At 38.9% G+C, this 16,523-nt stretch overlaps 1 protein-coding gene across 2 annotated transcripts; it reads left to right on the forward strand.

Moving 5' to 3' along the window:
- Window positions 1-1,221: 1,221 nt before the first annotated feature.
- Window positions 1,222-10,913, forward strand: LOC145483480 (dynein axonemal light chain 1-like). 2 transcript variants are annotated; one of them, XM_081461983.1, is made up of 10 exons: window positions 1,222-1,294; window positions 1,378-1,416; window positions 3,662-3,771; window positions 5,047-5,102; window positions 5,922-5,977; window positions 6,600-6,689; window positions 7,648-7,701; window positions 8,430-8,466; window positions 9,086-9,172; window positions 9,861-10,913. In XM_081461983.1, the coding sequence occupies exons 1-10, from the start codon at window positions 1,292-1,294 to the stop codon at window positions 9,905-9,907; spliced, it is 579 nt and encodes a 192-aa protein (XP_081318109.1). In that variant the 5' UTR covers window positions 1,222-1,291; the 3' UTR covers window positions 9,908-10,913. The 2 variants fall into 2 exon arrangements, with proteins under 2 accessions (XP_081318109.1, XP_081318110.1); XM_081461984.1 differs by lacking the exons at window positions 1,222-1,294; window positions 1,378-1,416 and adding an exon at window positions 1,451-2,328.
- The last annotated feature ends 5,610 nt before the right edge of the window (window positions 10,914-16,523 follow it).

A 16,523-nucleotide genomic window follows, 5' to 3' on the forward strand; every position in this document is an offset into this window, starting at 1 on the left:
GCAGACCTGGTACCAAAGAAGTGTAATGGTTTAGTGTTTGAATTTGAGGACATCCCCTCTCGATGACGTCCAAAAGGCATACTGCCTTTTGATTTCTATGAAAATTGCGAAGACATTCAGCTTTAATGGTGTGGAGCTTTGGCAGAATCATCTGTCTGATGATGAATTCTTTGGTAAAACCAAAGTGAAGAGTTTCCAAAGAGTTGGATTTAAGCATGTATCCAGCAAAGTTGGCCTCTGGATCAACAGACTGACAAATTGATATTTTTAAGTATTTTAGCCTGGGAAGCGACATGATGCCATCCATAGCTTCAGGTTGGAGATAGTGTATATCAATTTCTGACCTATGAGAAGGCGTTAGAAAATGCAGATTAAGATATTCTAGATGGTGGAAGCTTCCCAAAATTTTTGCTGTAGCATACGAAACATCCGCATAACATTTTAGATACTTTAAAGCGTTGGAACACTTCTGTACTAAGTGTCTCAAAACATCTCTGAACCCTTGCAATTCCCATGCAGTAGGTGCGTATGTCAAGAAGTTAATCCCGCAAGGCATTTGTAACCGAACTGTCTGCAAATTATTCGTATTGCAGTCAAGTAGACGATGAAACATACCATCTTCGCTGAAAATATTGGCTTCGCCGCGAATATCAGTTAGCGCAGCCCTTCTACTAGAAAGAAAAGAAGCAAATAACAATCGCCGCTTTGGGAATGTCATCATGTGCGAGGGATAATCGAGGTGAACCGTGGAAGGAAGACGGAACGCATACACTGAAGAAAGATCGATTGACTTCCACAATGTCGGATTGCATGACACTTGATAGAGTCTCCTACATACTCTGGCAACGTTGCAAATTTCGGCTGATGGGAGCTTGCTTAATACAATAATCAAACACTCCTCGGGCAGATCCAAGATAGAAACCTTCCAGGGCTTATCCTGCAGGGAGCTTACGCTGTTTATAAACCGTGCACTGGCCGTTCTCTTAACAGGATTTTCGGGCTGATAAAAAGACTCGCAGCGACAAAGTCTCCCATTTTGTCTCCTCCACAATTTTGGAGCGTTTTTCAAACTTCTACGGCTTCTCATCTTGCTCGGTTTCTTGGCAGCAACTTCGTCCGCCATGATTTCCGCCATGATGCCTGTTTTTCTTTCCTCTCCTCTGATTGGTTCTGTTACTCATTTCCCATCATCCGGCCCCATCATCCTTAACAAGCGTTGGATATCATGTTCCCATAGTGATCGCCATTTTGGTTTTTCCTGAAAACGGGAGCTTTTTGCACTTCGTGGGAAATGGTGAGTATATTTCAAACATAAATATATTTTTTTTCCGAGCCAAGCTACAAAGATGTCTCAGTTTATTTGTGTCTTTTTTGCAGTCCAAGGGAACAACAATCAAGGACGCCTTGGCGCTTTGGGTATGCTACTGTAACTGCCCTAAATTTACTTTGGGTTGTCATAAAAGCTAAGCTATTTTTATTGCCTTATTAAACTGGTAAATTAATATATCACAATGAAAACAATTGAGATATGCAGAAATTTTCTGCTAAGGGAGACCGTATGCCCTTAGTGCTGGTCCGTTATGGCTTGAGTTTATGAATGCAAAAATCAATAAAATATATATAAACTTAACTTGTGTTGGCAAACGTGAATTTAATCATGTTTGAAATACTCAGTACCACATAACCTTAGAAAAAAATTAGAATAAGTGGTTTTTAAGAATAACAGTTACAATCATATCTGGTGAGATTTCGGGAATTTAGTTGAAAATGCATGTTTATACCCAGGACATAACATGTCGATCAAAGTCGATCATCGAAAACGTAGTCGATAAGTCGATAGTACTCGATATTTGTCGATAATTGTCAATCGACTAGTTACATTTGTCGATAAAAGTCGATAATCACAAGATTTTCAACTGATTATCGATTTTATCGACAAAAATGCAGATAAATGTTTCGAAATTCAGTTAACCAAACCAATAATAGCTCCAATGACTTTTTTTATGCCGAGTGTAAACAGCTCTAAAGTAAATCTGTATGGCAATAAACTTAAATAAAAACCTGAACAACCAAGTGTTCTGTTATTCATTACAGAATAGAATGTTTAAATTACCTCGAAAAATGATCGATTAACAGTTTCAGCTGAACTAAATTGCGATCTATAACATAACTCGAACCAACCTAGTTCCCAGGGTCTCTCTAGGCGGGGGAGATGAGAGATCCTGGGAACTCCAAGTCGTGTTTCTTTGGGGGGACAGAACGGGCCAAAGTTTAGACTAGATGTGGAAAAAAATCGAGGCCAGCAAAGCAATTAAGAAGTAAAGTAAAGTAAGTTCACATTTTATTTCATCAGTGTTTTTACTCAGTTCAACATTTGACAAATACAAGCTGCTACGACTCTCCTCCCTCTCCGCTAGGTTGGCTAAATTTGCTGGGTTTGTATGCCCCTTGCTTCTCCTTGCACCTGTGACTGTTGTACCACTCCGCAACCTACGTATGCCTACGCCATACATCGTTTTTTGTATTTCCGATACTTGTCGATTGAAATCGATCAAAAGCGATCAAAATCGATCAAAATCAATCAAAATCAATCATAATTGAACAAAGTGGATAATCACGATAAATTGTGTGATCGACTTTATTGATTTCCCATATTTGTCGATTGATTAGTATCGACAACTATCGACAATTATCGATTTTTATCAACTATCAAAATAATCGACATGTTACGTCCTGTTATACCCTATGAATCTCTAAAGATGTGAGTTTTGGACGTTATGCAGCGTGTTTGTTGGCAATAGGCCATTTTTGTATTCTACTTGTAGCTTGAAATGGAACTAGCTTGCAGTGGAGGCTCATCAGGGGAAATTATATCATCAAAAAGAGATGAAGGTCATATGTATTAGCCTCAGTTGTAAGCTACATGTAATTCCAATCCAATATCGAGAATATGAAAATGGTCTATTGTAAATCATTGACACAGTCTACAGTAGGATATAAATTTTGTCAGTAGTAATTGCAGGTTGTAAATATTTGTCAAAATGGTTTGAAGGGTGTCATGCATACAGGTCTGCAGAAATAATGTTTTATACTTTTTTGAAGTGTTATGGTCTAATTTACACATTGCATGACATGGAACTCCAAATCAGAAAGTTTGGACTAGACTCTCTCCTCTGCAGAGGCCTTTCTCATGTTGTCTTGACCATGTGGGCTGTTGCAGTTTGGAGGATGGGGAGAGGGGAAGGAAAGAGTACTATGAATGTCATCCTTTTTCTCACCTTCACCACTTCCCTAGGAAGCCTTTGTAAAGGAAAGAGGGGACTGAACATATATAGCCAGTGTCTTTATGTGGTGTTCTCTGGCAGTACATCTGTGTCTGCACCCAGAAGCCTAACTGGGTACTGAAGAATCTCTGGGGCAGTATAATAAACATAATCAGGACCAGGCTGAACAGGTCAGCTAAGAGGACTCCTGTTTTGGAGCAAGATTTCCTAGTCCTCTAGGTCTCAAGATTCTTGTTGACCCTTCAGACAGATATCAGCCCACTTAAAAAAGATGTAAATGGAAAGTGGCTATTGATATAGATCGATGTGTTAATAAAGAGAAATATTCTCTTGTCTTAACTTGAAAGTCTATTGTGACAGCAGATTTTGTTTAACAGGAAAAGAAGCATGAGTGTAAAGCTTCAGAATCAACAGAAGTCAAACTATATGCACAATATCCGCCAATAGAAAAGATGGATGCTTCCTTGTCTATGTTGTCATGCTGCGAGTAAGTAGTCATGTACTCATTATATGCTTTACATCTATTTTGGGTTATACCTTTCAGAACTGAAAGCAGTTTTGCCTTTGACAAGTGTATGTAGCACATGTAGCTCCAACAAGTCTTGTTCCTGTGACTCAGTGGTAGAGGGTCTGACTGGTATATAATATAGAAGATACTTTATTTCTGGGTTCGAGGGAGGTGAAGTGGGTGGGGATGGGGTGTGCACCCTTCCTTCTTCCTGTAAATTTTACTCCCAGTTCTTGCTCCTTCCTTAGTGGTTTCCCCCTCTTGTGCTTTTTCCATTTCAGAATATTGCACAATATTGCCAAATTTCCCCCCAGTTCCCACAATTAATAGCCGGATTCTCTCTTCTCAGTTTTCCTTCCCTGTGTCCCCCTCGGGGTCCTGTTCAGAGAACTCATAGTTTATAACCAAGTAGCTTGTGTTTAAGATTTTAAAACATCTTTCTCATCGGTAGTAAAGGTCTGTTGTGTATGATGCATACAGTATACTGTATTTTACATTGGGATGTAAAGAATTTGTTATGTCTACTGGCCCAAGACTAGGTAGTTACCTATTTTTTATCAGGCCATCAAGAAAGAGTTTTGGTCAAGTTCATAACAGTTTCAATTTGCCAGAACCAAATTCAGTAATACATAGTAAAATCTCTGTGAACTTTATCAGGACTACAAGCAGCTCCTTTTTTGTAGACTGTCAAGCACGACAATAAAGAACTTGTAAGGGTAAAAATGCCAGCATGAGGGCGAGAAAACATAAAAAAGAGATGGTCGAGTTCATTTGGATTGGGGGACAAGATACTTTTGTCAGTGCCATTTTTGGGAAAAGGGTCAGGGTTTTTTGTAAGCCTCCAGCAATTACCCTGACTTAAGTTTTATGAAGTTCAATTCAATACCTTTTCATTGAAAACAGTATAAATAGAATGGCAATTGCGCGCACAAGCTACAGACAAAAACATCTCATGAGTGAATTACAGTGTACTCACAGCTCATTGATGGTCAACAGTTCCTGTCTTATAGTGTGTAATGTTACATGATGTGCCTGTAATTAAAACTGGCACATAGATAACTTATATATGTAAATTTATTATAATCTGAAACAAAGAGAGTAAAATGACTGGGACAAGACTAGGAAATGCCTTCCCTTATGACCAGTAGCTTTAAAGTAAATCAAATCATCAACCATGTTTGCATGAGAAATTTAACTCTGCCACTGCTGTTATTCATGAGTTTACTGATGCTACTTTAACTACTTAACTTGCAGAAAGCTGTCCTTATCCACAAATTGTATTGAGAAAATTGCGAATCTCAATGGTTTAAGTAAGTCTTCACTAACACATTTTTTTCTGTATTGCCTTACTACTTTTGTAAAATTATATCAACCATGATAGTGAAAGTTAGGCTCAGAATGTACCATTGTAATAATTTTGAATAAACACTTTTTGACTCAATCATAAGCAGTTGTGCAATTATTAGAAAGATCTAACAAACTTACAGCACCAACCAAAATTTTAATTTTAATTTTAATTTTATGGGGCTAAATGTAATTTAGGCAAAGTTAACCTCGAGCCAGTGCTGGTCAGTGGTTTTTCATCACACTTGGCTTGGGGCAGTCACAAGCCTCTTAAAAGCAGGGGCTCCTTGTGACCTTTGGTCGCAGTTGTTTGCTTGCAGTCTTTGCAAAGGCTGTTTTGCTTGCTAGCTACCCTCTTGCTATCTTTCGCCAAACCCACCCTTCCCACTCTTCATTTGGGCTTGTAAAGTGTTGGTTGGTAAGTATTCCACTGAGCGGTTCAGTGTGACGGTGCCTGGTGGTTGCCGCTCACAGGGTTGCCATGGATACTTCCTGTGCTAGAACATTGCCTGGCTCCACCAACTTTAAAGCACCAGGGTCCATGCTCATTATTTTATTGATGACGTGTTAAATTAATTTTAATTTTTCAACTTAAAAGTTGGCGGTCTTGTCAGGTGTTTCTGTTAAAGCAAATCTCTCATCTTGCCCTTTACACAATAATTGCGCTGTATAATTTATTGCTCCTAGGAATTTTTATCAGGACTAAGTCATGCTTCATCCTTCTTATTTATTTATTATAAGGCCTTTTGGACAGTGATAATTAACATTCTGTCTGTCTTGTTTAGGGAATCTGAAAATCCTGTCACTAGGACGAAATAACATCAAAAATCTCAATGGTTTGGTGAGTGAACAAACTAAAACTTAACATAACCTTTGCTTAAATAAATGGAATTGAACACGAAATAGAACAGTTTTCCCCTTACATTGAACAACCTGTAATGAATAATGAACTTGTAAGAAAAACTGCTGACAGGTGTGTACAACCCTAACCCTAACCCTATGATTTTGCCTGCCTGGTTTGACCATATAGAGCAAAGTTCAAAAAGTGTTGTCTCTTGTGAAAACCAGTTGCCCTCCCGCTAAAAACATTTATGAAACCCCTGAAGTTAGGTATGGCAGGCTCGAGAACTTAGTGGACATTTATGTCATGGGCATGCACAGAGATTACCTTAAAGGAACTTGAGTGCATGCTCGCAACCTAATGGGCGACAGGACACTAAACCCTTGTTCCTAGTCCTTCTAAATAGTTTCTATTAGCATAAGCCAAACAATGACCAATCACAGGCACTTTCCAGATATCTGCACAGCTATAGCATCACTATGGAATTCTTCAGGTTGTAGATATCACAGATGTCAAAGAAAATATTTAAAAGAGATAAGGGTGAATGGCTATCTTGACAAAGAGGCTAAGTTTTCATTTAACATGCATTTAAATTCGAGAAGTGTGCAAATTGTGTCCTTAGGAGGCTGTTGCAGAAACACTTGAAGAACTTTGGATATCCTATAATAACATTGAAAAGCTAAAGGGGATTGGTGTACTCAAGAAACTTAAGGTAACATACATGAGAAAATATTTTTTCTAATATTTATGTAAGCTTAGAGAATCTGGTGTTGTGTCGTTGTTGAAGTTGATGGATTTGTTTATTCTTGTTTCTCGTCAACTTTCTGTTTCACAATGTATTGATGACTGGTAGGAGAAAGTTAGTAAGATATTTTGATTGTTCCTGTGAAGGTTGGCATCTACATTTATAGTCATACCTGCAAGTAGTTTGTGTCTTTTCTGAGTGTAGTGTGTCCTGCTTGTTGGTAGTGCTCTTGCACACTTCAAGCTACAATACTTAGCATATTTCAGTGGCAGATCCAGACCTTGAGCTAAAGGTGGGGCCGGTTTTTTCCCTTGCCCTGCTGGGTTTTCTTCCTTCTGTGATTTTTTTTACCCAAAATAGGAGTGGGGGGATGGGCGCCCTGGGCCCCTCTCCTAGATCCGCTACTGTATTTACTCCCTCAGGAGGGGGGACTCCAATGTAAAAAGGAGAGGGGTGCTTGTCATACCTTAAAAAGGAGTTAAAAAGCAGTTTTGATACCTCTTAGGGTGTTCAGCATTGAAAGTTCCACAGCGGGAGCTTTCGCCGTACCTTTTAGGGTATTGAGTGGAAAAAAAATACGACAGGAAATATTTGACTGAAAACTTTACAAGTGGAAGGTATTCGATGCAATTGTCTTTATCGCTATTAACATCTTGAAAGTGTTTGTCAATGTGTTGTTTTAGAATTGGTACCTCTTAGGGTGAAAAACGTTTCAAGCCACGCCCACAAAACAGGATCTTGGTACCTCTTAGCGGTTGTTTTCAAAATTTCCGACGAGCACCCTCATATTTTTTATATGAGATTCTCCCCACCGGGATTTACTCCAAGAAACACCTCCTCCAAATAAGTGTGTTAATGATAGCGAAAATATACATATCAGTCTCAGCTGATGTGTGATTTGTGTTTTTGAATTTTATCATTTTAGGTTCTGTATATGTCAAACAACCAAGTGAAGTCTTGGGAAGAATTTCAAAAACTGGTATGTTTATCATAACGAATTTGTTAACCAGTGAGCATCTGCTAGATACTATTATTGACTAGCAACTAAAAATGAGAGGTAGGAGTGATCCATCAAATAAAAAGTATTGGAAAATGCAGGAAACTGTTTTCCCAAATCATGAATAATTCATCAAGTCCAAACAAAGGAAATCATGACGGTGGTAGTCATGTCTGATCTTAATTAGCATAGATTTTTCTCTTAAATACTTTATTAACACACAAGATAGTTACAACAGTTTTACAAGAAAATAATTGTAAAGTGAAAAAAAGGATCACCCCTATACATACAGCAAAGCAATATAATAGCAAAGTGTAAAGCTAAGATACAAAAGTGTGTTACAATTACGTGGATAATATGTGTTGAATTAACATTGTATTGATTAAAAGATTAAAGAGGATGAAAGAAATATAAATTTAACATGAAAGTGTAAACGTGAAACGGAAACAAATAAAACAAAAAAGAAAACGGGTTAGTATAGATTTTTAAGACTTTACTTCTTCGTTTTTTCCTTAGTTCTTGTTTCGATTGAAAAGATATATCAAACACTCAAGACGATGTTTGACCGCATTTCCAAACACCTAAAAGTCTGTCAAAAATACTCCTGTACGCGTTGTATTTTCATCGGTGTTTGGAAATGTGGTCAAACGTGGTCTTTGGTTCGTGACATATTACATAAGCCATGTTAACATGATTACTGTTCCTTTCAGGGTGATCTGGTATCCCTGGAAGATCTACTTTTTGTTGGTAAGGGTTCTAAACACAAAAGTTCAACCAGATAAACTCTCCACAACGGTCAACCTGAAGCAAAATAAACTGGCTGTCGAAGAGCTTTGGCCATTATAGGGAGTTGTCAGATAGAATGAAAAGTGCAGTTGGGATGGAAAATCCTGGCTGTTATGCAGAGGGGGTTGCTATGGAGAGGGACTGTTGGTGGAGATCTGACTGTATGATGGTACACTGAAAAGAGACCAAACAACCAAACAAACAAACAACAAAACAAGCAAGCAAACAAGCAAACAAACAAGCAAACTAATGAACGAATGAATGGAACAAACAAACGTGGACAGAAACAAACGGTATCCAAACAAACTAGAAAAAGAGAATCAACCAAAAACAAACTAAAGAGCAAAGAAATAAATGATGACATGATGAAGGAACTAAGCAAACTTAGAAACCAAAAATAACAACAACAAGAACATTCTATCACAGAGGCAAACAATGTCGGTAGATGAACAAACTAGTAAGGCCTGAGTATTATATCAATATGACTACATGTGTATCAGTTATGTTTTTTATCCTACTCCGTTTTTTTTATTTTTGAGAGAAGAAATGAGATGTTTTAAAATTGCCTGTTGTTTCCTAGGTAATCCACTAGAGGAGAAGCACTCAGGCGATGGTGACTGGAGAGACCAAGCCACTAGAAGGCTGCCTCGTCTGAAAAAGCTTGATGGTAAGAACTTGGTGTCACCTGTTTTGGTATCAAAATAACACTATCCATTAAACGGTTCCCTGTAATCACTATCACGACAACAATCTCGATCATGATCTCCATCTCGATCTTCATCCTGATCTCGATCACAATCACGATCTTCAGCTCCTTCTCCATCCTGATCTTGATCACTATTGAGATCAGGAACTTGCTCTCCATCTCCATCCCAATCTCAATCACGATCACAATCTCGATTACCCATGCATTCGTAACCTCAAAACTCGAGTTGTACTACCCCGTTGTCTTACCTTAACCTCTTTTAATGAAACTCTAACGGCCGATTCAGACGCCGGGTACAACCCTGCGAAAAAGTTTTAACACGTGTACGATACGAATCGTTTTTTGCTAATCAAATCAACAACTTCCATGCTATTGTCGTGCAAAAATGTCCTAGGATTTTGAAACATGTTTACAACACTTAAGACAGCTGTAACGGTAAACAATGTGATGTAAACAAGGTTGTGTACGAATTTTGCACGATACAAGCTGCGTGAGCAACAAATCAATACAAGAGTTTCATGCGACGAAATTGTAGTGTCTAAGTTGCCTCCAACAAGGGGAAATATGAGCTAAATACTCCAGCTTCAGCTGATCTGTTTAAGCTTATTAAGCGCCAGTGTTTTCTGACGAATTGTTTGTAATGTTCTAGGTGTTCCTGTTGTTCGGCAAGACGAGGAAGGAGAAGAGGAGTCTTAAATGTCCATACTATAGAAGTATTCCCCTTTAGAAGTGTAAATAACTTGTAAACATCTTACGCTTTTTTTTTAATAACCGTGCGGAGTCAAATCATGTTTATGATAAAGAGTATGTTGAGTGGGTATATATATTTAGTACACAGAATGTTCGTGATCCTCTTGGTTGCGTATATCTATGTTTTTTTTTTATCTGTTGGCTTGTTTTTTTTTTTCCATAATTCGATCGCGATTCATTGTAAACATTTTTAAAAATAATGTTTTGTTCCAAATGGTAATAAATCCAGTTGAAAAGATGCTAGTTTTCAGTTTTGACTTTTCTTACAATGCGTCTCCCATTTTATTTGTAGTTAACTAAATATGGTAACCATGGTTACCAGGGAAGGTGTTTATCCTGCGTATGAGGGTGCGTTCCTTTGGGGTGATCTGGATCAGGATCAGTGATCCAAGATCTGTCTGGATCATGGTGCATCAAAGGAACCGATGAATCCACTGTGGTCATGGATTCATCGGTTCCTTTGATGTACCATGATCCAGACAGATCTTGGATCACTGATCCTGATCCAGATCACCCCAAAGGAACGTACCCTAAGACCCAATCAACTTTTGTTGCAATTCTCCGTGTTACAAAAGTCACGTTCACCTTTCAAAACAATACAAAAATGTGCCTTTATGTCTACGTTATTGTGACTACCGCGAGCAGTGGTATAGCCTGCAACGCAGGCGTATTTGGCGAGCGAGCGCACGCATTTTGATAAGGCAAGCGCCATCTTGGATTCAAACTAGCAAGAGACAAAGGGGTTCTAGGGAGTAGGGGTGAGGCTAAAAGAGGAGACAACATAGAGGCGAATCTACTCGATCTTGAGCTAATACTGCTTATTCGTGAACACACGGAAAACGCCTGCACTGCGGGCTAGCGGTGGTACCCCTATTTTTCTTTGGTTGAAACCATAAAACACGACATTTCATCATGATTTTTACAGGGTTGCTTGGAACAATGACTTGATTAGCGCGTGTATGGAACTATGTTCGTGATAACAAGCGTTACTGTGAAAATGTGTTGTTTTGGTTCGTGACTGTGTCTGATAAACACAGTTGGTGTGTCAAAACACACCAAGCAAGGAAAAGTTCTCGAAAGATAGTTCATGAAAATATTCGTGAAAAGAAGAGTTATTGCGGAATTGTGCTATTTTAACACGTGAGAGTGTCTGGTGAACACACTTGGTGTGTCAATATACATTAAAGCCTGGTTTTCACCAGCGACGCAAACACAGGCACAAGCGCAAGCACAAGCGCAAGCACAAGCGCAAGCACAAGCGCAAGCACAAGCGCAAGCATAATACTTATTTCACCGTGAAAACGGCCTTGACGCAGGCATAAGCACAAGCGCATGCACAAGCACAAATATCAAAATTTTCCCTTTTCTTGTTCTTGCGCCGCAACAAGTGAAAAAGAAATACCGCCCAGGCATAACACAAGCACAAGGATATTTACCACACGTGGTTATGTTTGGCCAATGAAAACACTGGATCCAGATTATTTCCCGCCTAAACAGTTTTCCAAATTAAAATGGCGGAAGGTTCGGATGATTTTGCTTGTGCATGTGTTTGCGTTGAATTTCGTTTTCACTTGGGTCATCCCCATTGCTTGCGTTTGTGCTTGCGTCGCTAGTGAAAACCACGCTTTACGATTTTCGCCATTTGTAATTAAATATCCATCAGCTTTTTTAAAAGCGTTTTAAAATCTCTTGATCGAGCTCTGTTTATTTATTACTGTATTCGTTTGGAAATGTTATACAGTTAATATATTTGATGGTAACAGCCGGTTTCGCTACCTGTAGAGTTCGCTACGTTTGCGTTCGCTGCAGGTTCGCTACTCACAACTTCCAGTGTGCTACCGATAAACTAAAACTTCGCGAAGCAAACAATATTTAGACTTAAAACTTAAGGCTCATAAAGACTATTCCTCGTTCTTTCATCCACTGCTGAGCAAACCTTGGTTAGCGACGTTAGCTGAGGAAGCGATTGGTAACGAAACCGGAGTCATCCGCTATCTCGATCCCCAACAAAGACCCCACAAACACCAAAAAATCCAGACATTTCAGTGTACTCTACACGAAGTATTTCCATGAAAAAAGGCGCCAAAATTCATGGCGCACGGCGTTCATTTTTTGTGGAAAGCGACCGAGACAAAGAGATTTCTTGGATTTCTTTCGAAATTCCTCGACACAATCTCCTCTAAAGTCGTCTGTGTTGTGGAAAATTGTGACGGACGACCGAGGTTCACGGGAAGTTCTCGGGGAGATCTCAAATATCAGCTCGGGTTGCACGCCTTGGGAAAGTCGATTGAAGAAAGAGTCAAGTTCGTTGAAGTGTGAAAGGACGTTAAGACGTAAATTAACCTCAGGTAAGCTTTTCTCTCAGGTATTAACAAACTTTACTGAAGTGTAAAGTTAAATTTAATACCGAAAATCTCTTTTCCACTTTCTGAACAAAATTGTGTCGGTTTTCTTTTCCACGAATGTTTTGCTCTTTTTCTTCTTTCTTCAGTTGCTTTTGTGGAAGCCTTTTGTATCAAACTCTACGTAGTTGAGTTACATTTGTTGTTTTCGGAATGGTATTGCCCTTTATTTCTTACATTTTAGCTGTAGAAATCTAATCTCAAACTACACAAAACATAAGCAGTAAAAAAAAACATTTTCATACAAGAAAAATTACACAATTCGGCCTAGAAGGGTAAACGCTAACACCCTATTATTGAGAAAATACCACAACCGTCCATTGGGCTTGCGGCGTGACGTCAGTGTTTTTGAAAGCTTCCGTTTTCGCAACCTCGTTCTCAGGGTACTCTCTCTACCTCGAGACTGCCGCTTTCACTGTCCACACTTTAAGCGCGATAGGGCTCCTTTTTCAAAAGTCTCCACTCTGGATAGCGTTTTCAAATGTATGCGCTTTCGATGAAAACGATTAGATATCTGTGTTTTTTTACCCTACTTCTTCGTCAGTCAACTGGATGAGTCAGTCGGGATTAAGTGGAAACCCTATTCCTAGCTTGGTACTTCATAGTGATTCTTTCTTTTGAATAACTTTATATCATATTTATTTGGCATTCTGCGTATGGAAATACTCATAGCCTAAACATCCTTGATCAGGCCAACAAAGAAACCTCTCATGAACTGTTGATTATTGTTTCACAGTGTCGCAAAATTGATGACAGTAAAAATTACTTCCCATAATCATCCGCTTAAGCAGTTTATTCCTGTGAAGGTGAAAACCTCAAGGAAGAACTGATAATGAAACGTAAATAAACAATTGCTAAATAGCAAACTCTCAAACTGAGAGGCCTGCCTATAAATGTAAGGGTGGTATGGCCTGTAATTGCTTCGCATGTCCATGTCATTTCACAACTGCTCAAAAATGTTGAGTGATGTATTGGAAAGGTATAGTGGAGGATAAAGTGCTCCATGTGAGGACAAACAGACGTCTAGTTTGGTTCTCACAGGAGTTAAAAAAAACATGTTACGTAATAATAGAATGCGACTCATTTTAGCAATCTAAAAGATCAGTTAGCTGAAATTCCGTTAAAAGTGATCTAAGAGGGAACTTGGTCAGTTGATTGCCTCAGTTTTGCAAAAATCTTGTAAACAGGAAAACACTCGAAGAAACGGTTTTTCGTTTCTCAGTCGCAAAGAAGGTCACAACAAGGTTCAACTTCATTAACTTTCACTGATATACTGACTACCATGCTGTTTTATCGCAGATTTTGGCGGTCTGTTAAAGATTCAAAGGCCTAAGGGCGTGAGTTATTTACTCGGATAAGAAACTTATCAGTAAACGAACTTCAGCTTATTTTCTTTACAGTATTACTTCCCAAAAGGGATTACTCACACCGCCTAAAGGGCCGGATTAGTCTGCAAGCGTAGCTTATAAAGATAAGCTATTACAGCGTGCTTATTGTAATTCACAATGCACTTCTATGATTGTAAATGATGAGATAAAGTTGGTCACCTTGGTCTGCGTGCTTCATGTTGTTTTGAAATATTTCAGGACAGAGAGTATGACTAGGCGCGCCAGTGATCTCTTCTTGACCTCCTCTCAACCCCCAAGGAAATCTTATTCTAGAAAGTACAATCTGTATTTTGTAATCTGCATTTAGTTTCAGCTGCGGAAGTGACTTCTTAACACCTTCTTTTTAAATTTGGGAAAACTCACGATAACACAAACTTTCTCCCTGTCTTCCCCTTTTTTGCTCGTTTAAAGAGCATTGCTTAAAAGTCTAATATTGTAAGAAATGCAAGGAATGTACCAAAACACCAGCGCAAAAACTTACGAAATCCTTCAATTTAGTCAGCACTGTACGCAAACACAAGTATAACCACCAACTAAACTTCCAAAATCTTAGTCACTGATAGCTTCATCTTGTCCACCCTGTTGCTATTCTAGAAAATAGGCTGGTTGAATCAGATAGCTCAGACCGTGAAACTAAACGGATTTTAGTTAGTAGTTCAGTTTTATTAGATCCATCCAAGGAACTGTATTCCGCGTTAAAACGGTTATAACAAAAGTACGTTAAGTATGAGAAGATTGCGCCGCCCTAGGCGTTGCATGTTTTTTGCCTCTTGAACACAAATTTCCGTATAATATATCGCGCTGTTACAATTGTCGCAGTATTCAGCTTGCACTTAACTACACTAGCACGGCGTAGTTACAAGGATAACCTTATGTTTATGTTAAGAGCCATGGGGTTATATGGGGTTGACTGAATTTTATCACATTGTGCTCAAACCTCGAACGCATTTAAGATGTGACGTGGAAAAAAACCCTTGGACCTCTGACTGTTGTCCCTGAAAAGTTAAATGTCATAATTTCTCGCAGACGATGACACTGTTACTTCAGGGTGTCGTGTTAGCTATTGAACGGTTTTAAACTTGAACTGCAATTACTTGAACTGTAATTTCTTTATTCAACATTTCTTAGTTACGTAATCGGGTTGCCCAAGTGTGAGTTGGTTTCCAGAAAGATGTTTTCTTTCGATATTCGAAACCTAACAAGGAATTCCTAAAGTGGTTGACATCACGTGCGATAAACTCGTAAAATGCTGAGATTTTGACACAACGTTCTTTGTTTAAGTACACATGCAAAGTTCAACTGGAAAACGTTCCTTAGAAGGTTAGGTTGGGCCGTTAACCCACGCTCCTTACTCAAGTCTGACAGGTCTGTTCTTCAAAGTACCACTAGGCCGAGCTACGTAGAAGTGTTCGTAATACCGGCAGCGCGCTTACAATTGTCAGATAATTAGCAAGTGATTTACTGAAGTCCCATTTACGTTCGCAGCGCAGATACAAGAATTACTTGAATGTCCATTTTGACCGCACTAGGATTGCAAAGACTGCAAATATACTGAGTTTTCTCACAGCATTGTACACACGTAGACGATAACTCTTACACTTCGCTGCCTGGTGTTACTTGGTCTCTTGGCCAGTTTTAAAATTAAAGGAATGAATGTCCATTTTTCAGTTCCGTACTTAAGATTTAGTTGACCTAGAGATAAACTTGTAAAACGCGACGTCCGCCACGGAGCTCATATTTGTCACTCGGAGTGGCATATGTCTTATGGTTACCAAATCACGACTGATCCGAGCAATAAATTAAATCGGTGTGTTGTGTAGATCGAGAAAAGATTTCAGAAGTATGCAAAGAAGTTCACGGATACTGTCACGTCAGTATGGGCTAAATTAAGCTGATGGGCATTTAAACAACAGTTGATAAAGAGATGCGGTGTTCACGTTTTAATTCTGAGCAGTCAGGTGGACATGGAAAAATGGGAACAAACGATAGCTTTAATCATTTTAGCTGCATGTGGAGCAAAGGGAACTAATTCAGATCCAGATCAGAATAAATAGCCATCTCGCAATTTGCTTGCAAGAATGTTGTGAAATGCCTTGAATGTATCTTCGGAACGACGTCGAAAAGCTGGCGGTCTTTCAAGATAGCTGATGATATTTTACTTGACTAACAATATTACAGCAACTGCATAAGCTTTCTCATTTCATTCACGTGTGGCATTGATTAATTCCGGGAATAGAGCCATACGGAACTAATAACGAAAGGGGCTTGAAATAGAGAAAAAAAATACCAGAGACACGAGAGGTCTAACGGGTTATCATAAATGTAACGTAATGTTATACGTCTTTTTTACCAAACATTATCAGAGAATTGAGTTTAGTCTAGTAAAGCCCTTTTATCAGAGAAAACAGATGCACGGAATTTAATAAGAAATGTTTACTTAGTGTAAAAAGCCTTTCGTGTGCGAAAAACTCTGATGACCGATAGCTTAAGATATATTTCAAGGTTAATCAGTGAGCTTAACGAAATAACGTTCATCGCGCGCTATGATTGGTCAGTTCGAGTTCATCAAGGTCGATATATCAGGACGACAAAATAGTCAGCCTGGTCGCACACGTGCACGCTTTATCGGGGTATAATGCATGTGCTTGAGTGCCAGTGTAAGCGCTGCGCTTTCTGCTATGCATTTCTCCGTGTTCTTAAAAGTTCCTACATGCTTGTAAAGTTATATAACTGAACGAACGATGCACTCGGGTGTGTCCACTCGTACAAATT

This window comes from Orbicella franksi, chromosome 4 (assembly GCF_964199315.1).
Source record: "Orbicella franksi chromosome 4, jaOrbFran1.1, whole genome shotgun sequence".
Lineage (NCBI taxonomy): Eukaryota > Metazoa > Cnidaria > Anthozoa > Scleractinia > Merulinidae > Orbicella > Orbicella franksi.